Source organism: Chlamydotis macqueenii, chromosome 3 (genome assembly GCF_036417535.1).
Source record: "Chlamydotis macqueenii isolate bChlMac1 chromosome 3, bChlMac1.mat, whole genome shotgun sequence".
Lineage (NCBI taxonomy): Eukaryota > Metazoa > Chordata > Aves > Otidiformes > Otididae > Chlamydotis > Chlamydotis macqueenii.
This window is the reverse complement of record NC_141558.1, coordinates 6,549,352-6,572,743: the sequence shown is the minus strand read 5'-3', so window position 1 is coordinate 6,572,743 and position 23,392 is coordinate 6,549,352. Positions and strand designations below refer to the sequence as shown.

Genomic DNA, 23,392 nt, shown 5'->3' with positions numbered 1-23,392 from the left:
AAAAGTTTAGGCCACCAGGACAGACCCTGGCTGTGATTTTCCTCCGTAAGCAGCTATTTTCTGCTGCCGCAGCTGTTGTGCCCGCAGAGGGAAGCAGCAATAGTCCCCGCAGCGACAGAGCGTGCTGGCTCGCGAGGAAACCCGAGGTGTGGTCCCTTCTCTGGGAAGAGTGAGTTTATCTCTGCGGCTCACCTATGCTGACCTTTTGCGTGGTGTTTGGAAACAAGGTGGTGTTCACCTTGATAAAACAAGGTTAATTAGCTGTTATGGAAAAGGTATGGCTTATCTCTTATAGGCATGAGGATGAGCGTGTTTTTTGCATTGCTTTCAAGGCCAAAGGAAGCAAACCCTCAAGGTCTTGAATCAACGTGTCTCAAGCGCTTTTCCGAGGGAAGCTTTGCCTTTTTGCTCTTCTGATCCCACACCAGATCTGCCATTCACCCAATGCTCACCTGGTGCAGGGTCTCCCATCCTGTAACTGAGTCAGCCCACCAGTCTGCACTGGAAACGCCTCTAAATCATGGAATCACAGAATGGTTTGGGTTGGATGGGACCTTTAAAGGCCATCTGGTCCAACCCCCCTGCAAGGAGCAGGGACATCTTCGACTAGACCAGGTCGCTCAAAGCCCCATCCAACCTGGCCTTGAACACTTCCAGGGATGGGACATCTGTGACTTCTCTGGGCAGCCTGTTCCAGTGCCTCACTGGACTGTAGCTGCTGTAGGCGCTCTGTTCTGGAAATATTCATCTTTATAAAGATGCCTTGGTGACTCACCTCCTAATGCAGCTCCTGTTCAAAGCGGTGGCTGCAGTGCAGGCCTACGGGTGAGTGTGTTGCCATCTCCCCTGCTCCTGCAGCTGTGTGGTGGCCGAGTACCCGTGGGTTCTTCCTATGCCAAAGACTGCAGGAGATTTTGTGGTTGAAGTAGCATGGTTAATTTTAGAGCTCACGTGCCTCAATTGGAGCAACCTACGGGTCCGTCACCCTTTATTTGCATAGCAGGTGTTGAGCATGTTAGGGGTGCTGCTTATCTGCAGAGTTCCTTGCAGCCTGGATTCATGAAAGGTATTAAAAATAATTATAATTATAATAATTATAAAAATAAAAATCTCCAAACAAAAAAAACAAACCAAAGAAAAGCAAAGCATGGCTATTCAGGGATGGGAAAGCTTAGATCTGCAGTGCCAAGAGGCTGCGAACCCTCATGCCTCACCTGTAGCTTTTCTGTTCCACAGGCATCGACATCCTGAAGCTGGTGGCAGCCCAGGTGGGGAGCCAGTGGAAGGACATCTACCAGTTCCTGTGCAACGCCAGCGAGCGCGAGGTGGCAGCTTTCTCCAACGGCTACGCGGCCGACCACGAGCGCGCCTACGCCGCCTTGCAACACTGGACCATCCGCGGGCCTGAGGCCAGCCTGGCCCAGCTCATCAGCGCCCTCCGCCAGCACCGCCGCAACGACGTGGTGGAGAAGATCCGAGGCCTGATGGAGGACACCACGCCGGTAACGATGGGCTGGGCTTCGAGCGGTCTTGTCTGATGCGGTGCACATCTTGTGTGGCCGTGGTGACCGTGTGGGTGTGTGGGGCCTGGCTGTGGCCTCGAGCTTAGCTAATAGACAAGTTGTTGGACTCCATTTCCCTCTGGAGCTCCTCAGGGGCTTGTATTTAAGCCTTACACTGCTTTTGAGCAAAGCTTTGCCAAAGTTTGCTCAAAACCTTATCAGAGTTTTGACAAGCTCTTGAGTCCCGTGCACTGTGGTTTGCATGTGTCTTTGAAGGTCACCAGATGAACTTACTGCTTGAGCCCTTGCGTTGGGGAGATGGAGGAAAAATCATCCCACTTTCAACTTGCTCTTAAATGCTGTTACTAAATCCCCAGGATTTTGTGAGAAGGGCTGAGCATCATTGGGCACTAAATGTTTTTGTTGGAGAGCACGAGTTGCTTCTCCAGGGTGGTGGCTGGTGGCATGGGAGTTCCATCCGTGCTGTCGTCTAGAGTTGTGGCCCTTCTGCGGCAGCTCTGGCCTTAAAACAAGCTGTCCTGTATTTTGGGAGAATAAATAAATGGTTGCAGAAGATTCTGCAGCAGGGTCTCAGTCGGATGTAAGTCATCGGGAGCTGCCTCGGTGACCTTTGCTGTTTGTTTTAGCCACCCCTGCCTTACCTTGTCAGTGTGCTTTTGGTTCTTTGGCTCTAATAATTTGGTGGCCTTCTGGAGGTGTTCATAAAGGTGAGGGATGAGACTTCTGAACGTGGAAGACAATAGGACAACACATGGATGGAGGTGGGGGTGGTTGAGGCAGGGCTTTTCCCCCTAAACCAGCTGATCAGACATCTCCCGTTGACCTTAGCAGTGACCCAGACCCAAAGCGGAACGGGTGGGTGCTTGCAAACCTGTCTGGACACTTGGTGGGGGCCTGGCAAGGGGGACCTTCATGTATAGCAAAGACTTTGGGGCAGGGCATTTGTCAGGGCAGGGGATTCCCAAATCCCATTTTGACTGTCCCAGATTTTCCTGCTCTAAGAGGGACTGTGGTCCCTTCACGTGACTTCATTTAGCATACCGAACTGGTAACCATGGTGTGAAATCACAGGTTTGAATGCGTTAGCTCCTGGGCTTGCGTTTTTGAGAGACCCCAGATCAGGTGTGTGCCAAGTGTTGCCCCGTGCATCCTGCCCAAATTTTGGGTAGGTTTGCTTTGCCAGCTGCATGCTCACTCCTGTCTTGTTCAGTCGCTGTGTGCGTCCAGATTTGGTTTCTCCCTTCCAGCTCCTGATAATTTGGCAGCGTGTAGCTTCCTCATTTTCCTACTGTGTTCCAAGATTTATTTTTTTTTAATGTCAAAGATGGAAAAAATGAAGTGAAAAGCCTGAGACACAATTATGGTTGGGAAAAGGAGGCGCAGAAAAATCTATACACAGATGGATTAAAGTTTCCAGAATGTGCCATGTCCCAGAGGGTCATGTTGTCCTCTTGCTCTCCTGGAGCAGGTAGTAAGCTCTGTCCTCCTAGTTTTTAACTTTGAATACTACAGCAAAGCACTGGGCTAGGACATCAGATAAAACGTGGGGCTTGTTCATCAGCACACCAGGTAATTAATAGATGTGAGTTGTGCGGTGCCAAATGCCCCTGAGTGTTGTGCTGTTTTGGCTGAGACTATCAGGCGCTTCTTCTCAAATAGCACAAAAATGCAGGTGGTAGCTCCAAGAAGGGGGTTTTTGGGTGACCCATCAGGATGGTGGACTCCAAATCATGGAGTAAACACGAGCTGTTTCCTTGCACGTGCCCATAACTCTGAAAATCCAGTGAGCAGATACTCCACAGAGCAAGCAAACCCAAATCTCATGGATACTTGTAGGCAGATCTTCTGGATTTCCTAACTAGCTTTCCTGGAGAATGTTTCTCTTTGTTTTTTAAAACAATCCATTGTGTTCACCACTGTCCAGCAACACCTGGACCCTGGTGGTCCCCTGTGGCTTTCACTTGCTTTCCTAGAAATTGGTAGAATTGGTTTGCTGATCTTTTCAGAGATGGCTCAGATGGATCTGCATGAGAAACAGGGCTTCTTTCAGCAAATGAGGTGGTTTTAAAAATTCATCTGAGATCAGCCTTAGCTATTGGCCGTTCCTGTGAGGTCCCTCTTCCCCAAAGGTCCCTGTCTGGTCACTGCAGCGGTGCATGGGATGTCGAAGATTGAAAGCACCCCTGGGGTGCGGATTCAGCGCAGCAGTGCGCTGCGTTTCTGCAAGGTGTTACCTGCTGTAACCCATCTGCCTCCTCTCCCTGGAATGGCTCCCACTCTGCGGGTGTGTGTGTGATGGAATGGCCCTGGGAGGGATGCAGAGAGCTGTGGGAAGCCGCTTGAGGAAGGGAGACCGAATCCCTGGAGCCTTGTGCCGGCGGCTGGGCTGCATCACTGCGGTCCAGACCACGAGCGGCCAGGGCAGCCCATTGCTAAGAGCCAGGGGCAGGGGTTGAGGTCGGTTTGTTTGAGGTTCTTTTAGTCTATGCTGATTAGAAAGCCTTTAATTAGAGCTAATCCAGGTTTAGCTCTTGGTAATTGGTCTGTGCAAATGCAGGCAAATCGAGGCAGTTTCTGTCCATACAGAACCGGTTTGATCCAAAGGAGCAGGTCACTGCACTGGTGGCAGGGATGGGTGCTGTGCTGCACCTCTGCAGCAAGCGGCCCTGCAGAAGCAGTCTTGCAAAACACAACAAAAAAAAAAAAATTAAAAGAGCTTTTCATGCTGTGGAGGGAGTGAGGACACTCATATGCAATGCAGATGCCTGCATCTTCGCCGCAGCTAACAGCGTGAAGCCCTTGGGGTGACTCAACCCAGCAGCAAGCGTCCAACGCGTGCCAGTGTGTCTTGTCCGGGAGGGACGCGTGGGTGGCTATGCCATCCGGGATGCCTTTGGCCCTTCCCTGGCATCCCTGGGTGCAAACGGGTGCTCTTCCATCTCTCCCCATGGCCCTGCATCGTAAGAAAGCACCAGCATCCCTAACTCCTAGGTAGAAATTGTGTTACTGGGTGGCATAGGTCTCAGACAGCAGATAGGTACCCTAAACCCAACCAGCCTCCCTTCGCCATCCCATCCGACTCGCTGTCGCATCCTCATCCCAAATCCTTCATCCGACGTCTGCCTTCAGCCTGCGAACCCTGTGGAAGCAAAGCTGCTCTCTCCCATAGTGCCCCGTTCCCTCACACCCTTTCGGGGTTCGAAATCCAAATATTTACAACCCCTGATAGGAACAGGGGAATTAATGAGAGTCCCTGGGGCATTACGGTACGTGGCAGAAACATTTTCCTTCGGGCAGGTAAGGGCTCTGCTCAAGTCTTACTGTCTTTTTTTTGCCGGGGAAGATTATGCTGGTTTTGCATCGCGCTGGACGAATTTAGGTTAAAACGAGATTAGCCCGCTGAATCGCTTTGCTAGGGGTTTGTGGGTTTTTTTGGTTTGGTTTTTTTTTGTTTTTTTTGTTTTTTTGTTTTTTTTTTCAGCTGATCCAGAAAATACAGCAAGCACAGCAGCTGCGGGAAGGTTTTTCGGAGTGCATTTAGCTCGCAGGGCTCCAGGTAGCGGCTGGCCCTGGCCCCGGCCACAAACGCTTCTCGGGCTCGAGGTTTCGCAAAATCTCTGCCCTTGCAGGCAGACTCACTGGGGCGGCTGCGAGGCAGCGGCGTGCAAGCCCAGGCACACCCCAAATTAGCGATGCTAACAGCAACAAAAAGGGGGTAGAGGAGGGAAAGGGAGAGATTTTTCGCTGCCATCCCGGCAAATAATTTCAATTTTCAGTTTGGAGGTTAAAACCAGAAAAGTTCAACGCAGTGCATGCACTGGGTAATGTGATTTTTTGGGGTGCATAGCAGCATTTTGCAGATATCAAGGGGTGTCTGTGCTCACCAGGGCATTGCTGGCACAGCTGGCCGCATTGGCTACCGTAAATGTCCTCCCGTGAGCGATGCTTTAAGCTCTTATCTTATTATTTATGGCTCCGCTGGCCTCAGCTGAAATATTCTAGGGAATGGGTGGAGGGAAAGCAAACAGCCTTGCTCGGGGTGTTGAGCACCACAGCCTTAGCAAAACTGTAAAAAAATAATAATAAATTCATAAGGGAGATGTTGAAAATGGAGGGGGGAGGCTGCAGCCCCAAGCCCAATGAGATTTAGATGCGTGGCTAATTGCGTGCCATGGATAATCCCGTGAATCAGCAGATCTGTCAGGGCTGGCTCTGCTGTGAGCTTAAGCCGTGGGGTTTTTGGGAGGTGCCGGAGGAGAAGAGGATGTGAAAGCAGCCCCGTGTCCAGGCACGCGGCTACGGCAGCGCCTTTTGGCTCCTTTCCTTCCTCTTTTGTGGGTCAAAACCCCGGGGTGGGTCAAGAGCCTGGAGCGACCTTCCCCAAATCCAGCTCCGGACAGCTGCTGCCCGTCTCCTTCGTTTCTTCTTTTGGCAAAGCAGAACCGGGCTGGGACCAGTAGTCAGCAATGAGTTGTGCGCTGCGTTAGCCTTGCGTGTCGGCAGCAGAGCAACGGTGAAGCTCTTCAATGGATTTCCCAGCCCAGGGGCTGCGATCCGAGCACTGGGAAATGCCCAGGCAGCCAGGAAAAAAATAAAATTGCATGCAGTTTTTCCTTCTGGACTTGTATCAGGTTTTATTTGAGGTACAAGGCTGTAGGACAAAGTGGCCAGAGCCCCGGGGAAGGTGTAGGGCTGCTGGGGATTTGCTGGAGTGGACATCACTGTTTTCCTCCAGGTTTGCTCGAAACCATCAGGTGGTTTTTGTCAAACCAAGGTTGGGTTTGAACCAGGCTGGAGAACATGCAATAATAAAAAAAAATAATAATTTTTCAAGTAATACAAATGTTAAAACCGTAAACACAAAAATATAAACTTTTTAGTAGATGTGGTTACAACTGAGGCTTCCCTGCTGTGGTAGCCACATCTCTTTGGGTCTGTGTTTTCACAGGATTTTGTACTCGGGAGTGTAAGACAGGATGAGAAGGTGGTGGGGTCAGAACAAACTGACCTTGGTACTGGCTTACTCAGCCTGTAGTTGAGTTTAGAAACTCTTCGTCATGGCTTCTTCAACTCCTTATCATGGTTTGATTTGAAAAAAAGTGGCTGGGCAAATCCATAGAAAGGAAAAGTCACCCGGAGCTCGTATGGGGACACTGTCTCCTGCTTGGAGTAGCACTTGACCCATGGATAGCTGGGGCCAGTGGGGAAGAGCTGCTTGCTCCATGGATGGCTGTGTCTTGGTATCAGCGTCTAAACCCTCTCCAGATCCAGCACTGCCCATCGTGGGTCGTGGTGAGGCTTGGCTTGAGTAGCTCTTCTCCAGGCTGCCTTGTGTTGAGGGACACCGGTTCCACCACAGCAGTGGTGGTGAGCGCTCTTCTGAAACCTGGCCAGTGAGGGGTGAAGGACATGGAGAGGACACTTGGCCTTTCCCACCGCAGGGTGCTGAGCAACCTTGTGCTCTTCCCATCCTGGCCAAGGGCTTGCCTCCTGCTCTACAGCACCTGCAGAGATCTCTGCCGCCTTAGTGAGATCTTGTGGCCTGGCCAGCAGTGCTTTGCCTTCCGAGGTCTGGTCTGACCCAAAGGTGGACCACCAAACGCTACATGTTCCGTGATGTGCTCGTCCATGTAGCTCCTCCTTGTGCCTGTAGGGACCATAGCAAGAACATCTCCCGACACGACCCTGCATCCGCAGCACCGCCTGCACCCAGCCCAGCCCACCCTGCCATGTCTTCCAGGGTTTCTCCCACCATGTCCCCTACGGAGACGTACCAGACCTGGGAATAGGGCTGGTGTCAGCCAGCTGTCGTCTTTTGGCAGGGAATCTGGGAAGCAATGGCTTTGGTGCTAAATTTATCCCTGATGCCGAGAAGAGGTTGCTACTGTAAACTCAGCTCCCTGTGGAATTTTCCCTTTTTTTTTTTTTTTAATTGTTTGGTTTTGTTTGTTTGTTTGTTTTCAAAACCAGCAGTAGTTCGAGTCATGTTTGTGTTGGGGCAAGAAAACCTGACCCAAGCACTGCTGCACGAAGCCAGGCTGATGCAGCAACCAAACCTGGCACCGACTTCTATTAGCGCCTGGTTCCTGCAGCAGGAATTACAGGGAAGCATCGCCCAAGGGAGGGGTTGTGTTTTTTTTTTTTTTTTTTTTTAGTGCCCACGGCTGCTCTGTCCTCACATGAGCACAGCAGCTGCAGTTTCTGTTTGCCCGCCTTGAGCTTTTATTGCAGTACAGTAAAACAGAGGCAGAAAATGGGAGCAACCAGTTCAAACAGAGCTGCTGGGAGCAGCTGTGAAAAGAAAACAAAGCCAAGCTGATGTCATCTTCTGCACCCATTGCCTTCTGTCCCCTTGTCTTCCTTTAGGAAGGACCTTCAGACACCCTGTGCTGCTTAGAGCATCCTCCCAGGTGCTCCCAGGCTGTTTGGGATCCAAGAGGATGTCGGTGCCTGAGCAGCAGCCTAAAGGGCTGCAAGTACACAGGAGCTTTTAGAAATTTTTTTTTTTTTTTTTTTTGGCATTGCATACCTCTTGCTGCAGTAGAAAAAGAAATAAAAAAAAAAAAAATTGGCAGAGCGCTCTGGTACGACTGACCCCGTCACGGGAGTGCGGCAAAGCCACCGCGGCGCCTTCGGTTTTTCGCGCTGGAGCGTGCGTCTAACAGTCTCCCATGTGTCTGTCTGTGCAGGTGCAAACGCAGCCTCAGTGGCAAGCGCAGAACGCCTGCAACGGTGACGGAAAGGTGAGAAACGCGGTGACTCCGGAAAGGCAGAAGAGCTGCAGAGGGTGGGGTTTTTTTTTTTTCCAGCCGGAGCTCAGTTTCGCTTGAGCGGCGCCGTTCTCAAAAATAGGAATTGGTTTCAAGTGAATGAGTCACGGGCTGTGAATAGGGTATTTTTACACCTATGCCACAGGCTTCACCTCACAGCAACCTTTTGCTTTCCCCACCCTTACAAAACCCTCGTTCCCACTCGCTTTCTTCCCGCGGCTTAAATATTAATGCGTGTCCGAGCATCCTGTTGACTTTGCCTCGTAAGCTCAGCTATTTGGAAAAGCGTTGGGCTCCTGGGACAACCTACAGCCAAAATAACCTTGGGTGATATTTTTTTTTTTTTTTCCTAGCGTGCTTTAGCAGCTGTTTAATTAAACTCCAAATGACTCGCACGCTTCTGGGAAGGGTTTTTCCCCTCTGCTGGGAAGGCAGAGCCGGGGCGGCCGGTTGCTCCCTGCCCTCCGTGTAATTGCTCCTTGGCCGTCGGGCCCACTTTTTGGAAATCAGGAGGTGAGTTTGCGGCTGGATATTAAATAGACGAGTTGCACAAGGTAAAACGAAGCCTGTTTGTTGTTTTTAAAGGGGAAATCAGAGCATGTTGCCATTTGGAAAGCGGCCAGCCGCTGTTCTGGTCCTTCGCTGGCTTTTCCCCTGTTAATGGCGGTCGGCTGCTGCTTGTCGATGAGCTGCAGTGGAAAGGGAGTTTCAGAGGAGAGGGCAGATTCTTTTAATTAAAAATTAAAGCTGACTTATTTTTAACATGCCTATTGTGTAACATGCTGAGCTAGAACAAATCCTCCCCTGTTTATTTTCAATGGGGGGAAAAAAAACCCCTTTTATTCCACCAGGAACAGGCTTCAGTGTTAATTTAATGTGAGCTAATGGGCGTCCCAGCAGACATGTGATTTGTGGGCGGTGAATTCCTCGACACGGATGAGGAATGCGCAGGCACATCCATGCCAGCGTGGAGGTGGCTCAGCAGCTCCCTGTCCCGCAGCCTTTACTTCGAATTTTGCCTTTTAATTCCTGGGTGGTAGGCAAAAATTGTCTGAGCAGGAATGGCCCGATCTTTCCTCTGCAGGAGGAAAGGACAGGGTTGCAAAATGCTGTTGGGGAGAGTGGGTTGCACGTGGGCAAGGCTTGCAAATCTGTGCTTTGGCAGGTCAAGCAGGGATGAGGGATTTGGGAAGAAGTTAAATATTAGATGGTCCTTTGAGCAGCCTGCTTGGGGGGACCTGGTGACCTGTGGACGTGCCCAAGCTGCCAAGCAGGGATCATAGAACAGAATCATAGAATCTTTAGGTTGTAAGAGACCTCTAAGATCATCAAGTCCAACCATCAACCCAACACCACCATGTCCACTAAACCATATCCTGAGGTGCCACATCTACACATTCTCTGCACACCTCCAGGGATGGTGACTCCACCACTGCCCTGGGCAGCCTGTCCCAGTGCCTGACCACTCTTTCAGTAAAGACATTTTTCCTAATATCTAATCTATAGAATCACAGGATGTGAGGATGCTGCCCTGGGCCTCTCATCCCTGCAGGGAATGGGAACCAGAAATGCTCTGCTTGAGGTTTGCACTCTGAGGGGATGCAGAGAGATGGAGGAGGGTAGATAATGTTGGCTGCTGCCATGCTGGTAGGAAGCAGATGCAAGAAGGAAGGCGCAGAGCACGGTCAAGTTACGAAGCAGGTTCATGCCGGCATCCAAACAGTGCCACTTCCCAGCGCAGCATGTCCTAGCAGTGCTTGCTGCTCCCTGCGTCTTCGGGACCACGGAGCCGATCCCTTGCCCTTGGCTGGTGTCAGGATAAGGGGGCAAAAGCCAAGGGTGATGCTGTGGTCAGTGCCAGCCCCTGCTTCTCCTTCCTGACCCTGGATTTGGAGTCAGGTGGGATGGATTCCTCCATCACTTGTTAATGGGATGCTTGTGGCAGCAGCAGCGAGATGGAGCAAACAAGTTAATGTTACCTGTGTAGCTGGTAACTGGAGTGCGCTGCGGCGGCGATCTCCAAGGGGTCTGGCAGCTTTCGCTTCCCTGCACCCTTGGCACCGGTTGGAGGCATGGAGCTGGGCTATGGTCGTTTTTAAGAAACGATAGCTATGGTGCAGTGTTTTTGGCAGGGCTTACCTGCTTGGGCATCGTCACACATTGTCCCCAGGAGCTGTGCTTTGGGCTTTAATACCCTTAGGAGAGAAGGAAAAACGAGTTAAAATGCTCTGCTGTGGTTGCACGCGCCATCCTGGTGCTGCGGTTGCTCCTACCAGGAGCACAGGTCGCGTTACCCCTCCTGCCTGCTGAGCTCTGGGGTGCCAAAAGCCAGCGCTGATGTCCACCCCGGGTCACCTCCAGTGCCCGTTCTGGCTCAGCAGGTCCCCTGGGAGGAGGAGGCCACCCGAAGGCAGGAACCATTCACCGAGGACGGGCTGGGGTGTGTTGAAAGCCAAGGACGCAGATGGCTTAGAGTGCGAGCCCATTGTGTAGCATCCCTGTGAGTTAATGTTCCTTCTCTTTCTTTCTTTTTTTCCCCCCTAAAGCTGGAAGCTGACAGACTGGCGCTGCCGGTGAGCCCCAGCCCGCTCGGCCCCGCACCCAGCCCCAGCCCCAAGCCCCCGGAGGCGGCTGTCCTCACCGTAGAGCCCTCTCCTTCGGAGAAGAAATGCTTCTTCGTGGACGAAGCGGAGCCCCTCCTGCGGTGCGACTCAGCCTCCAGCGGCTCCTCTGCGCTCAGCCGGACAGGCTCTTTTATTACCAAAGGTACCAAAACCAAAGGTAGATTCGGATTAGGTGTAAGAAAGAATTTTTTTCCAATAAGGATGGTGGAACACTGGCCCAGGTTGCCCAGAGAGGTGGTGGATGCCCCATCCCTGGAAACATTCAAGGCCAGGTTGGACGGGGCTCTGAGCAACCTGATCTGGTTGGAGACGTCCCTGCTCCTTGCAGGGGGGTTGGACTGGATGGCTTTTAAAGGTCCCTTCCAACCCTAACTATTCCGTATTCTATGAAAATCAGCCTGGGGGTGTGCCGGGAGGAGCAGGAGGACCGAAGGGATACCACAGCGTGTCCCCTGCGGTCAGCGCAGGTGGCGAAGCTGCCCAACGTGATATTGTTAAAGTAAGTAACTGGGAAAACTGGCTCTCCAGGATACGTTTGTCACATCCTCATTCCAGACCAGAATATCCTGTTCACGAAGATGTTACAGATTTGAGAGGGGAAAACACCTTTAAAGGCTTTTAACTCTTTGAAGTGCTGCCAGAGAAGCTGTGGCATTCCTGGGTGTTTGGAGGGGAGTTCTCCTGTCTTTTGGCTGTTGTGTTGGCCCATGGGTTATTGCATGAGATGAAACCAGAAAAATGTTATTTCAAGACTGAAGGTTTTTTTCCCCCACCCTTGGTCCTGCTTGCTGGAGCGCATGTCTTGAAATGTAAATCACCATTAATCACCCTCCCCTTTTTGAGGGGGGTTAATTTTACTTCATTTAACTTGCTGCATTTAACCTTCTTTAACTTCTGGTGAAGGTGAAACACTGAGCTCAGTCAGTCTACCAAATTTATGCTTGAGTGTGGAAATGAAGCTGACCCAGTGAAAACAACTCAAAAGCACAGAATTCAGCTTTTTTGGCTCCTGTTCTTCTTCACTTTTCCGTATTGGCCATTCAGCATTTAGAAATGCTGTGTTTGCTCTAGCGGGATCCTGGATTAGGTGCCTCAGCAGCTCTGGCTTCTCCATCTTCTCTCCTCCCCACCACTCACCCCACCTTCCACTTTTTCCTGGTAGTGTGTCTCTCTTCAGAGGTGGCACCAGGGGCTGGACTGAGGTCTCCAAGGAGAAAAAGTCCTGGTTGGCAGAGATTTCTTGAGAGTTTTCTTGACCACCCTCTCCTTTCCTCCTACAGAAAAGAAGGACACTGTCCTGCGCCAGGTGCGCTTGGACCCTTGTGACCTGCAGCCCATCTTTGATGACATGCTGCACATCCTCAACCCTGAGGAGCTCCACGTCATAGAGGAGATCCCGCAGGCCGAAGACAAGCTGGACAGGCTATTTGAGATCGCTGGAGTCAAGAGCCAGGAAGCCAGCCAGACCCTCCTGGACTCTGTCTATAGCCACCTTCCCGACTTACTCTAGGCACCAGGTCACCACACACTCCGAATATCTGCTAGGGCTAGCTTGGCACTCGTTAAAGACAACCGACAATACGCAGGCAGGTTTTGTTGTAGAATATATGGCCAGTATTTTCGTTGAGGTGTCCTTGGTTTCTGGAGGGGGGGCAGTTTGCCAGCGTTGCACCCCTCCACCTTAACTCTTTCGCTCAGTCCAAGTCTTTGCACCCTCTGCCCCCTTCCCGAGCCTCTCTTCTCCTTGTTCTCATTCCAGTCAGATCAGTCGATGCACTTTAAGAAAAAAAAAAAAAATAAAAAATGAAGTTAACAAACTAAAAGACCACAAACCTGGTGTAATTTAACACATCATATCGGGGATTGCTCTGTAACTCACTTCTTCTGGCAAAGCTGTTGCTCGGAGTGACCGTCTCCCACCACCACCTTCGCCTTGGAGCGGTAAATGGCAAAAACACGCAAAAAAAAAAAACCCCAGTTGTTGCTGGTTACTGTCTCTTAATGCAGCTGAGCTTCACACCTGAGCTGACTTTTTTTTTTTTTTTAAATGTACTATATAGCTCATATCCATTGCTGAGATTTTACTAGCACGGTTATTTATTGTATGGTTTTCACCTGGACAGTGCATCGCGCTCCTATAAGCTACAGCAGAAGCGCTTTAAACGTGAAGAAAAGGGTCAGTGCCACCAACCTTCGTGGCGATGAGAAGAGAAGAAAAAAAAAAAAAAAAGTCCTTTGCCTTCAGTGGAATGTAAGGAGTCCTCTTGCCTCACTGCTTGCGGAAACGGCGGGGCCCCGAGGGGAGCCGGTGCTGGACGTGGGGAGGCGAAGGCGGCCGCTGGTGGTCCCGCTCTCCTCGTGGTGTAAGACTTCAACCAAGCTACGCTTTTACACTCGTGTCTCTTGGGTTTTTTTTATACAGACGTGGCCGATAGGGTCTCCAAAGACCTTACCCGGTCTTAATAGTCTCTTCAAATCACACTTCACTTTTTACTAAAAGAAAAAAGAGTTGGGGGGGCGGGGGGAGGTTTGGGGGGGAAAAAGCTTCATCGTAAGAAGTCTGTCTGATTATATTTGCAACTGTTATGCTCCCGTAACGAACAGTCTGTACTACGCTCAATTGGAAGAAATCCTGATACGAGGGTGGCGTGTGCCGCCCCGTGGGAAGGGGTGGGAGTGGGGGAAGAGGGGAATGAATTGAAAAATTGCCTTCCAGTGTACTAATTTATTAATAAATACTAGGTGTTTGTTACTTGACATGATTCTGTGTTAACCTCCTTAACACCTGCCTCTGCTCGGGCGTAGCTGGATCGGAGCGGAGGCTGCTCAGGGTGCCTGTGGTGGGGTGAGGAGGGAGATTTTGGGATTTGGGGGGTGGTAAGGCAGTTGTCTCCATTAGCTTCCTGGCCCAAATGTGGTTGCTTTCTCTTGACAACACTGCCTGGAGTCCCTGCAGTCACTGCTGGAGCTCTCAGGAGCGGCAGGGGACGCTTCCCCACAGGGAAAGGAGCTGGGCTGGGAGACGTGTGTTAATCCCGGCAGCAGTGAGCAGATCAGGTGGCTGATGGGGCTTCCAGGGTTGGTTTTTACAAGCTCTCGAAGGCTTTGCAGGCGTTTTGAGGAGGCTGAAGTATTGCTTTTCCAGGATGCAGCTGCTGTGCTGAGTCACTCCTGAGCGAAGGTCTTGCAGCCGCAGCATTTCCCTTGCCCCGTTAACATTACCAATGTCCTAAAAATTTGCATTTCCAGATAACTTGTCTCTTATTCTGTCTACAAATGGAAACCTTCATGAGACAAATGCTTCTGCTTTATAATACTGTCATTTTGTATACTTAGCTCTGGAGTGTTTTCTGCTATCTGGGGTGCTGTGTTTTCCTTCTGGCTGGTGTTGAAATTCGCTGTTACAGGACTATACATAGGTACAGGATTAAAACTTTTCAACACATGGGCAGATGGAGTGCGGTGCAGACTAGCGAGAACCTTTATTGGGAGCGCTGGGGTGGGGTTTTCCCTTGCTGGCAATGAAGCGTTGAGCTCTCGGTGCCTGCAGCACATCTTCAGAGCATCACGAAGAAACAGCGAGCCTGGCTTGTGCGCCTGGCTTATGCCGGGTTGTTAAAAGCAGTGTTTTGAGGTGGAGCCCAGTAGCACCCTGTTGGAAATTGGGTTTTTCTAATCTCCATGGTGGGAGCAGTGGTTTCTGCTGTCGATCTGCCTGGGCAAGAATTGGCAAGGGGAGGGAAGGGGTGTGATTGTGGGCTCAATCAGCAGCTTAGGGCGAGCACAAACTTCTGGCTTTAAATTATCCTTAGCAGGTTCTTGAAGTGAGGCTGACTGGGAAATTGGGGATTCCTGCTTTTCTGACGGTCCAGGTGCTCCAAGCGAAACCCACAGGTTGTAAGCACCCAGAGCCATCGTGCCACCCTCCCAGGCCACCACCGGCCCTGTCCTGCAGCACCGATTCCCACGCAGGCAGCCAGTTCTGTTTTCCGACGGGGTTTGAAGGTAAAGCAAAAAAAACCAGAAAGGTCCTGGGAAGAGGATTTAGCAGGCAGCTGAAGAAACATCATGAAGTGCGTACATCGTGAAGGTGCCCTGGCCAGGAGATACTGAGGAGGCACGAGGAAGCCGTGAAAGTGGACGCAGGTGGGTCCCTGGGCTGTTTGGACTTGTTTAACTCATCTTGGTGGCAGGTCATGGGACACAGCAAGATTTGGGCAATCCTTGGCTCCCTCTGTGCTGTGCACGCTTCCAGCATTGCTCCCTCCTTTGCTTGCACCTGGATGTCGGTCTTGTCCCTGGCTCCATCATTTCCTATTTCCTAGCTGTGACCTCTAAGCACCCCTTTGCTGTATGCATATGCATATGTGTGCAATATATTTATTATTTTATATACTTAATACAAAATATATTAATATATACGAGATCATCTTTCTATATTGTGTTATTTATGTATTTTAAAATTATTACTTTTTTTGGTATGTGTATCATATATATATATAAATATTTTCTGTATCTGGGGGTGTGCAGGGGAAATGTCTGAGAGCAGCTGAGCCCCACGTACGGGCAGAATATTTGCTGGTGGTGTGGGAGGTGTGAGGAGCCAAAAGCCCAGCACTCCCACCCTTCCTCTGAGACGGCTCTCTTACACCTTAGGAAAATAAACCAGACATCGGTGGGTTTGATGAGTGCAGCCGTGCTCTCCTGCTCTGCCTGCTGCAGGCATCTTGCCAAAATTTCTCATGTCTATCACACAAAAGTCAGCCACTGTAGTCCTGCTTGCTGCGGGCTTGGACATGAGGCGTGAAAATTGCACCTCTCCCCAAGGTCACAGTGTTTGCTGGGACAAAACTCTCCAGAGATGCCTTCAGCGTGGCCTGGCATCCTCAGAGTGGATGGTTCTGCTGTTCCAGGGTCTTTCAGTGCTCCAGTGCAAATGAGGTTTGGGATTATATTTTTTTAAATTCTCTTTTTATTTTTTTTTCCATGAACAACAACATATGTGGTGCACTTTCCTCCTACCCAGCCCAATTGGAATTTATCCTAATGGGGAATTAATTGTAACCCTCACATTCTAGGTTGGAAAAGCATCTCAGGATCTTGCAGGAGGTCATTCAGCCCTCCGGCTCCTTTTACATCAGCTAATGGTTGGCGAATTGCAACCCAGGCTCTGCGTAGGAGGAAACATCTGTGCAGCCTTTGTGTGAAAACCTGCGGGTAGTTCGATGGCGATGCCGCCGGGCTCAGCATGGGATGCGGGGGTTATTTGGTGGGGGGCGGTTCGTGCCCGTCCCTGGGACTGCGGGGCAGCGCTGTGCAACGCTCCACCCTGGGCTTCAAGTCTCAAAGATTTTGTGGCTTTTTCTTCTCGTGGACTTTGCTCCTGTGAATACTGCGACAGGGAAGTTTCCAGGGCAACCAGTAGGAAAATGGGAAGATGGAGGAAAAATCAGAGGAGCCATCATTTGTGTATTCATCGAGTAGATGCCTAGTGGTGGCACCCCCTGAGGTGTTTATCAAACCAGCCTTTAGAGTACGGCTTCTTCTTCACCATGTGAGCATTTATGAGATTTACAGTTTCCTTCCTTCTGCTGTAATTTCATTTTCCCCTCCAGCTTCCCTCCACTTCTCAAGCATTTTCTTAATCCATATAATCCAGAAAAAAAAAAGGAAAAAAAGCCCAAAATCAAACCAGAAAAATCCAAATAACATTGTATCAGCTGCTGATGAAGACGCTGCATGTCCAAAGAACGTGTAGACGTGGCACTCCAAGACTTGGTTTAGTAGGCATGGTGGTGTTAGGTTGATGGTTGGCCTTGATGATCTTGGAGGTCTTTTCCAACCTTAAAGATTCTATGATTCTATGTTGGCCAGCAGCTCAGGCAGGGACTTTGTGGGATTTCCTAAATGTGTACCAACCTTTCTGTGGATTTAGGTGCTGTTACCACCGGGCAAGGTTCTCATTTCTGTTCTTTAGGTGCCTAAAATGCTCTTGGAGTATCTGGCTCTGAAATCACGTAAGTGATGTTAGAGATGTTCCTCTCTCTGCTTCTCAGATTTGCTGTGACTGTGTGATTTATCTGTAATAGTGATCTAATTCAAAATCAGAAACTAGTCTTTCCTTTCATATTTTTGGGGAGGAAAAAGGTTTATAAGGTTATAAAATGTTGCAACCCTCTGCAAGTTTTATTTTTTCTTTTTAATGGTTACATTTCTTTTAAATTTTTCTTTATTCCTTTTTTTTTTTTTATTTCTCTGATGTTAAAAAAGGAAATCTCTTGTTTCAGGACGTCACTGAAGCCTTGCTAACCCCCCTAAGAAAACTCACAATCGGTGATTTACAGACACAAATTATGGCACTTTCCCATTGTACTTTTCTTCCCTGGGGGTGTGTGAGCCCCTAACCTGGGGACCTCACCCTGGGAATGGCTGGGAAAGGTGTGAAGGTGGAGAAGAGCCCTAGGATTGACCCTTTTTTGTCCTAACATTGGGAAAAAGCTGCCCTGCACAGGCAGGAGTTCCTTGATCAGCAGCAGCCAGTCCTGGTGGGGAGCTGAGCCAGGCAGGGCTCCTGCCCAAATTTTGGTATAAAAAGCAGATGGTTAGACCACAGGGGAAGATAGGAGAGATGTACATGTAGGCACTCCTTAGCCCAAGGCGAGTGACTCAATAATGCCCAAGCCAAGCGTCCTCTTGTTTTCCGCTGGCAATCTTCTACCTGGGCAGGTCTGTGGATCCAGCTTCAGTGCCAGGAGGGGAAAATGCTTTTTTTTATTGTTGGAAACTTCATCATTCCTCAGCTCACCTCATCCCTAACCTCAAAACACCTCATGTCTAAGATGAAAGACTTCTGTTTTGCTGTAAAAATCAAGCATGCTGTCTTGTTTTCTTCACTTCCTCTTCAATAGCAGGTTTGGAGGGGAGGCCCAGCCTTCCTTCCCCCTTCCACCAGTTCTCGTTTCCATCGCACCTTCGCCTGAGCCAGTTAAACTCACTAAACCCGCAGATCGTGGCCTGCTGTCTTGGGAGGATGGGGGACCTGCCTGTTTTGGCAGCCGTGGGCATTTCTGGCGGCTTGTGGTTGTGGCACCGTACCCCAGGCCCTTGAGCTTGCAGGACTTGGCAGAGCCGGGCCAACGCACCCTTGCCTCTCTGTGCTCCTCCTACCCCATTCCTGCTCCCGCCCCACTGCAGACAAGATTAACTTCACTTCAATTTAATTTGAAGGGAACACGTTACTCTGCAAACATGCTCACCTCCAAATACATTTCTGGGCACAGGAGCTTTTGCCAGGACCTGTCAGGCTCAGCAGGAGAGCAAGGCCGTGGGCAGGACATTAATCTGCCCGCCTTTGTTTCTGGCAGCTCAGGTCTTTCCAGGCTCATGCTTGGTGAGGATTAGATTGATCAAACCATTGATCTTCCAGGCTGCTTCGATGGGCTGGTGAGCACTTTTCATGGTGACCACTTCTTCTCTTTTACTGATATTTTATATGTATGAGAAACAGCAAACACTGAGAGTTGGAGGCAGTGTTCCAAACCGTGCTTTCTGTTAATTAATTTGCCCATTAAATTAGTTTTCAAGCTGGAAATAAATCTATGTCTGCACTGGCTCCCTGATTAGACCATCTGCCTTCCTCTTCACCTATCTCACCTTGTGCAGCTGGGAGGAAGGTCCAGCTCCAGACCTGAGACAACGGGCCTGTCCTCCATCCTCTGTCCCTGTTTCCACCAGAGAAAACCATTTGCTCTTGCCTTTTGCCCCAGCCTGTCCCATCTCCCCAAGGATGCTCCTTCTCTCCACTCCGTGCAAGGGCACGGTATGGCAGTGATGCCCGTACGGCTGTCCATGGAAGAAAAACCCAAAATCGGTGAGCAGAGCTCTTGGCTTTGCAAGGGAAGCAATTCCACATGGCCAGGGGATTCACACCTGGATATCACAGCTGGATGAGTGCAGCAAAAACCTTCTCATCAGGTTCCCTCAATGGAGGGAGGGGAATTAAAGCTGTTGAAATACAGATTTCAGCTGAGCAACAGCAATTTTTTCCTCCTTTTGTGTTTTTTTTTCTCCTTTTATTCCTTTCCCAAGGACCTCCCCACCTGCATCTAGCCATCATTTCTGCAGCGCAAGGACAGAGGAGCAGGGGCTGGCAGTGATGAGAAGAGGATGGACTGGGGCTACACCAGCCTCCAGGATGGGGGGCACCTCCAAACCTTCCTGTGGGAAGGGAGCACCCACGTGCCATCCCCACCTCGGAGATGCTCTGCAAGCTGATTGCCAGCTTGTAAGGTGGCCTGCACCAAATCCAGGCTGGGGACCCTCCAAAAAATTCTTGACTGGACAGTGAAGATGAATTCACCAGCCCAGATACAGTCAGACCACCTAAAGGAGGTGTCAGGAGGTGTCCCTTTCCCCCACCTCTGCTGTTGCCATCTTCTAAGTTTTCTTTATTTTAAAATTACATTTAATATTGACAACAGCTTTCCTTTTTTTTTTTTTTTTCCTCTCCTCTGCTTTCTTCTGCTCTAACAGCTGGGAAGTTCACTCTAATTAAATGTATCCACAGGCAGATAATCCTGTTTTGGTCTTGTGTCAATATGGTCCTTCAGCTATATTAAATATTTTCCCCGCTTGATGTTTATCCTTCTCTGCCTGACCCTTGGCGCGCTGCTGGAGGTATCTGAAGACCATGATCCCATTCCCTCTTTGCTTTCTTCTAGGCTCAGGAACTCAGGTTTTCTCAGGATTTTGACTCACGACTGGTCGTTCAAGGGCTTCTCATCACCAAGCATCTTCACTCCACCTCCAGATATTTTCACCCCTGCAGCAGAGGTGAGGAAGAGGAGGCAGGCGTCTCCCCACCCGCCACAGCTAAACCCAGCAGAAAGCATGAGCCAGAACCCCTTTTCCTTGGGTGGGTGAGTCCGTCCTTCCCCCTTGGGCGCCCTCCATCTGCGGTTTGGGAAACTGGTGCTATGGCTGCTCTGGACCTCAGGATCCTCCCTTGTACATCCAATGCATGGAGACAGCCCCGTGCCATCAGCACATGACTCTAACAAAAGGTGAAATAACATCACCTCTGCACTGACCTGGGGGATCTTCTCCTTGCAGCTTCCCTCCAACATTCCTCCCTGCATTTGCTTGACTTGGGTCAATGGATAGCAATTTAAGAAGTTAAATATTTGTTGATGCCTGCCTCTTTTTGGTGGCTGCACCTGCCTTTGTCTCAAGCTCTGCTTTCTGCATGGTGTGGCGAGTCTTCCTCCTTGAAGCTCTTTGCTATTCAGTGAGCAAAACTCCTGGCTGCTCCCCTCTTCCCTCCCACTGTGGATATTCAAGGGAGGGCCCTCGGTGCTGGGAAGCCCTGGTTACTTTAATTCTTTGCAGTCTTGTTGTTTATGCCTAATATTCTTGAGATGGAGAGCAAACTCAACAGTGCCAGGGCCAGCTGGTATGGTGTGACCCCCCCCTCATCTGAAACATTAACTCTGTACTCTCCTGAGCCAAAACTGGGCCAAGGATGGTCCTCACACTGGTGGCATTCACAGGCAGGCTCTAGTGATGCTCAGTTTGCAAGCTTTGCCCTTGCAAAACCAGGATACTTCATCACAGCCCTGCATTTGCTTATGCTTTCATTTCACTCCCATCAACCACCTTGTCTGGACTAATTCAGCCTTTCTCTCCTCTGACTTTCCATGATTGCAATAAATAATTTATGTAACAGGCTGAGTCAGGATTTGTTGCCTGGGATAAAGCACACAGGCTTCTGCAAAATCCTACCTTGGTCTTGCTGTTAGCCTAGAAATAAGGCCACTAATATAATAAACACATAATAGTCCTGGCTCTTCTCCCTCCACGGTGACATAAATTGGGGGTGACGCTCACTCGGTAAGTGCAACTACTCGGTTGCGCTGTGAGAGTGTGGGATGAAGTGCCAAAGAGACAAACCTGCAAGGTTTTCTGGATCTGACTGGGAAATAAAAGCTGGTCCAACACGGACCGAATCCTGGCAAGTCACTAGCAAATGTAGTTTTTGAACTCATGAGCACGGGCACGTGCTATGGAAGAAGCTTAGTATGCCCCTTGGATACCCAAGCAATTTCATGGAGGGGGAAAAAAAAGCTCTTTCGATGGGAAAAATAAAAGTAACTTGTCTTTTCTGCTTCTTCAGAAGCACCCTCCTCTTTACCATCCTTTCCCACTCCCTTCATGTTTCTCCACTTTCCCCTGATCTGGAGGATTCTCTTAGAGGACCTCAGTGTGGAAGGATGTGGAGTGGGAAGGGCTGGGGTGGGGCTGTTTTCCTGCCTCCATCCCCAAGGTGATGCATTCTCGTACGTCTTCCCCGTGGATGAATAATGCCAACAGTGCTTTGCTGCCATGGATGGCCACACAGGTCACAGTCTGAGCCTGACATCCTGAGCCACGGGTGCTCTGGTCCATTTGAGACCCTTCTGGAGGAACCGTCTGCAAAAATCCATCACTGCCATTACAGGGTGCGGAAACCTATGCTCAGCAGGGTTGGACAGACAGGAGGAAACTGCACGATGGGCAAGTCACCCGAAATAACCCCACATTTGTCTGGAGTCCCAGCAGCTCCTGGAAAATGAGCTGAGTGATTAGCACTGCGGCATCAACGCACGCTGATGCAGCACTGCTAATTATAGAGCCGAGGCTCAAGCAAAGCAGCATTTCTTAGGCGAGGCTGCAAGAAGCGTGAGTGCTGCTCAGCTGGTCCCAAACCTCCTCCAAGTCTGAAGATGACAGCACAATGCCCATGCCGTGATGGCAGAACCCATGGCGAGCGACAGGGATTTACACCCTGCTGCTCCAAGGGTGGGGTTTGGGCTCATAGTCCGGTCTTTAATATCAGAGCAATAAATTGCATGCGATTTTTTGAAGGAGGGACAGATGCTCCCCACCAGTAGCTCCAGTGGGAGAGAGGGAAATGGCCAGAGTGCGACACTAAGCCTTGCAGCATTTGTCCTCTACTTTTTCATTCACATTATTCCCCAAGGCTCTGCGAAAAAGCACAAGATGTAATTTTCAGACTGAAATGCCAATGTCTTGCCACTGCCCATCTCTAAGTGTGCAGCCATTTCCTTCCAGAGGAGACATTTTTCTGACGACAAAAAGAAATTAGTATTTTGACAAGAGTGAGCAGTGATTTTCCGGTGATTTCTATTTTTTGGAGAATTTGGCAAGCTGATGTTACCATATTAAAATCCTATTTAAAGTAATTCTCACTGCAGCACCCCAGAGACACCTCCCCATCCCCAACCTCAAGCTCTGGGAAACTCCTGTGACTGACACCACTAAAGCACCTGAAATTCTTTGTTAAAGACGAGGGGTGGTTGTTGTGCCCCAATATATGATGCTCAACACTGCCATGACTGGTGTCAGTGTCGTCACCTATTCCAGGCTGGAGTTTGAAGAGATTAAGTGGCCCTTTTTAGCAGGGCTTGTTGAGATAGGACAAGGGATAATGATTTTAAACTAAAAGAGGGTAGATTCCGACTAGAAATAAGGAAGAAATTTTTTACAATGAGAATGGTGAAACACTGGCACAGGTTGCCCAGAGAGGTGGTGGATGCCCCATCCCTGGAAACATTCAAGGCCAGGTTGGACGGGCCTCTGAGCAACCTGATCTGGTTGGAGATGTCCCTGCTCCTTGTAGGGGGGTTGGACTGGATGACCTTTGAAGGTCCCTTCCAACCTTAACTATTCTATGATTTCTGATCAAAGAGTTGAGTGAGACTTGCCAAATCTCCCTGTGGGATGTAGGTGCTCAAGTCCCACGCCAAGGACTTGTACCCACTGTCGGCTGTGGAGATGGTGCAGGGGAAGTACCACCATGTGCTACGTGGCTGGAACACATGGTGGTTTGAAGGTCATATATCTCCACTGCCACAGCAAGCAGGCTCTTCATTGGCCTCTGGCTTGCAGACCTATGTCCCCATGGGGTTTCGCTGGGCATTTCGGATGAGCTCAGTGCCCAGCACATCTCTGGATCACATCCCACATCTATGCATTTTTCCACTGCTTCCGTCCCAGTGACTCGCAGCAACATTTGAGCTGGTTAATCAGTTCAGCTGAAGAGTTCAATATTTAACTGATTTCTGTGGCCAGGTGGAGGCAGGAGAGGTGACCCAAAAAAGTCTCACCCTATTTCAGCCAGGAAAATCACGTCCTCTTCTTTTGACAGGAAAAAAAACTTGGCTACAAACATGTTGCATCTTGTTGTACGTTGGAAGTATCTGCTCCTCACTTGGGCTGGTGTCTTCTCCTCTGACCCTTGTGACAATGGACTAAAAATTGGCACAATCTCACCGACACAGCATCATACTGATGCATGTAACTGCTGGGGCTGTTGGCACTTTTAAAGGATGGCCCACATGGTGCTCATAACAAAAACAACCCGCCTTGCACGTAGGATTGGGCTTGCTCCATCTCACCCCAGCAACGATTTTGGGTC

The 23,392-nt window shown here is 50.0% G+C and overlaps 1 protein-coding gene across 2 annotated transcripts in view; it reads left to right on the top strand.

Moving 5' to 3' along the window:
- Positions 1 to 13,674, top strand: part of TNFRSF21 (TNF receptor superfamily member 21) — a 37,778-nt gene extending 24,104 nt beyond the window's left edge. Inside the window, exons 4-7 of one of the 2 annotated variants that reach the window (XM_086745507.1) lie at positions 1,237 to 1,502; positions 8,213 to 8,266; positions 10,840 to 11,059; positions 12,198 to 13,674. In XM_086745507.1, the coding sequence (XP_086601633.1) occupies positions 1,237 to 1,502; positions 8,213 to 8,266; positions 10,840 to 11,059; positions 12,198 to 12,427 (770 nt within the window). In that variant the 3' untranslated portion in view covers positions 12,428 to 13,674. The remainder of the gene's footprint in view (positions 1 to 1,236; positions 1,503 to 8,212; positions 8,267 to 10,839; positions 11,060 to 12,197) is intronic. The other variant, XM_086745508.1, reaches the window with a different exon arrangement.
- Positions 13,675 to 23,392: the final 9,718 nt, after the last annotated feature.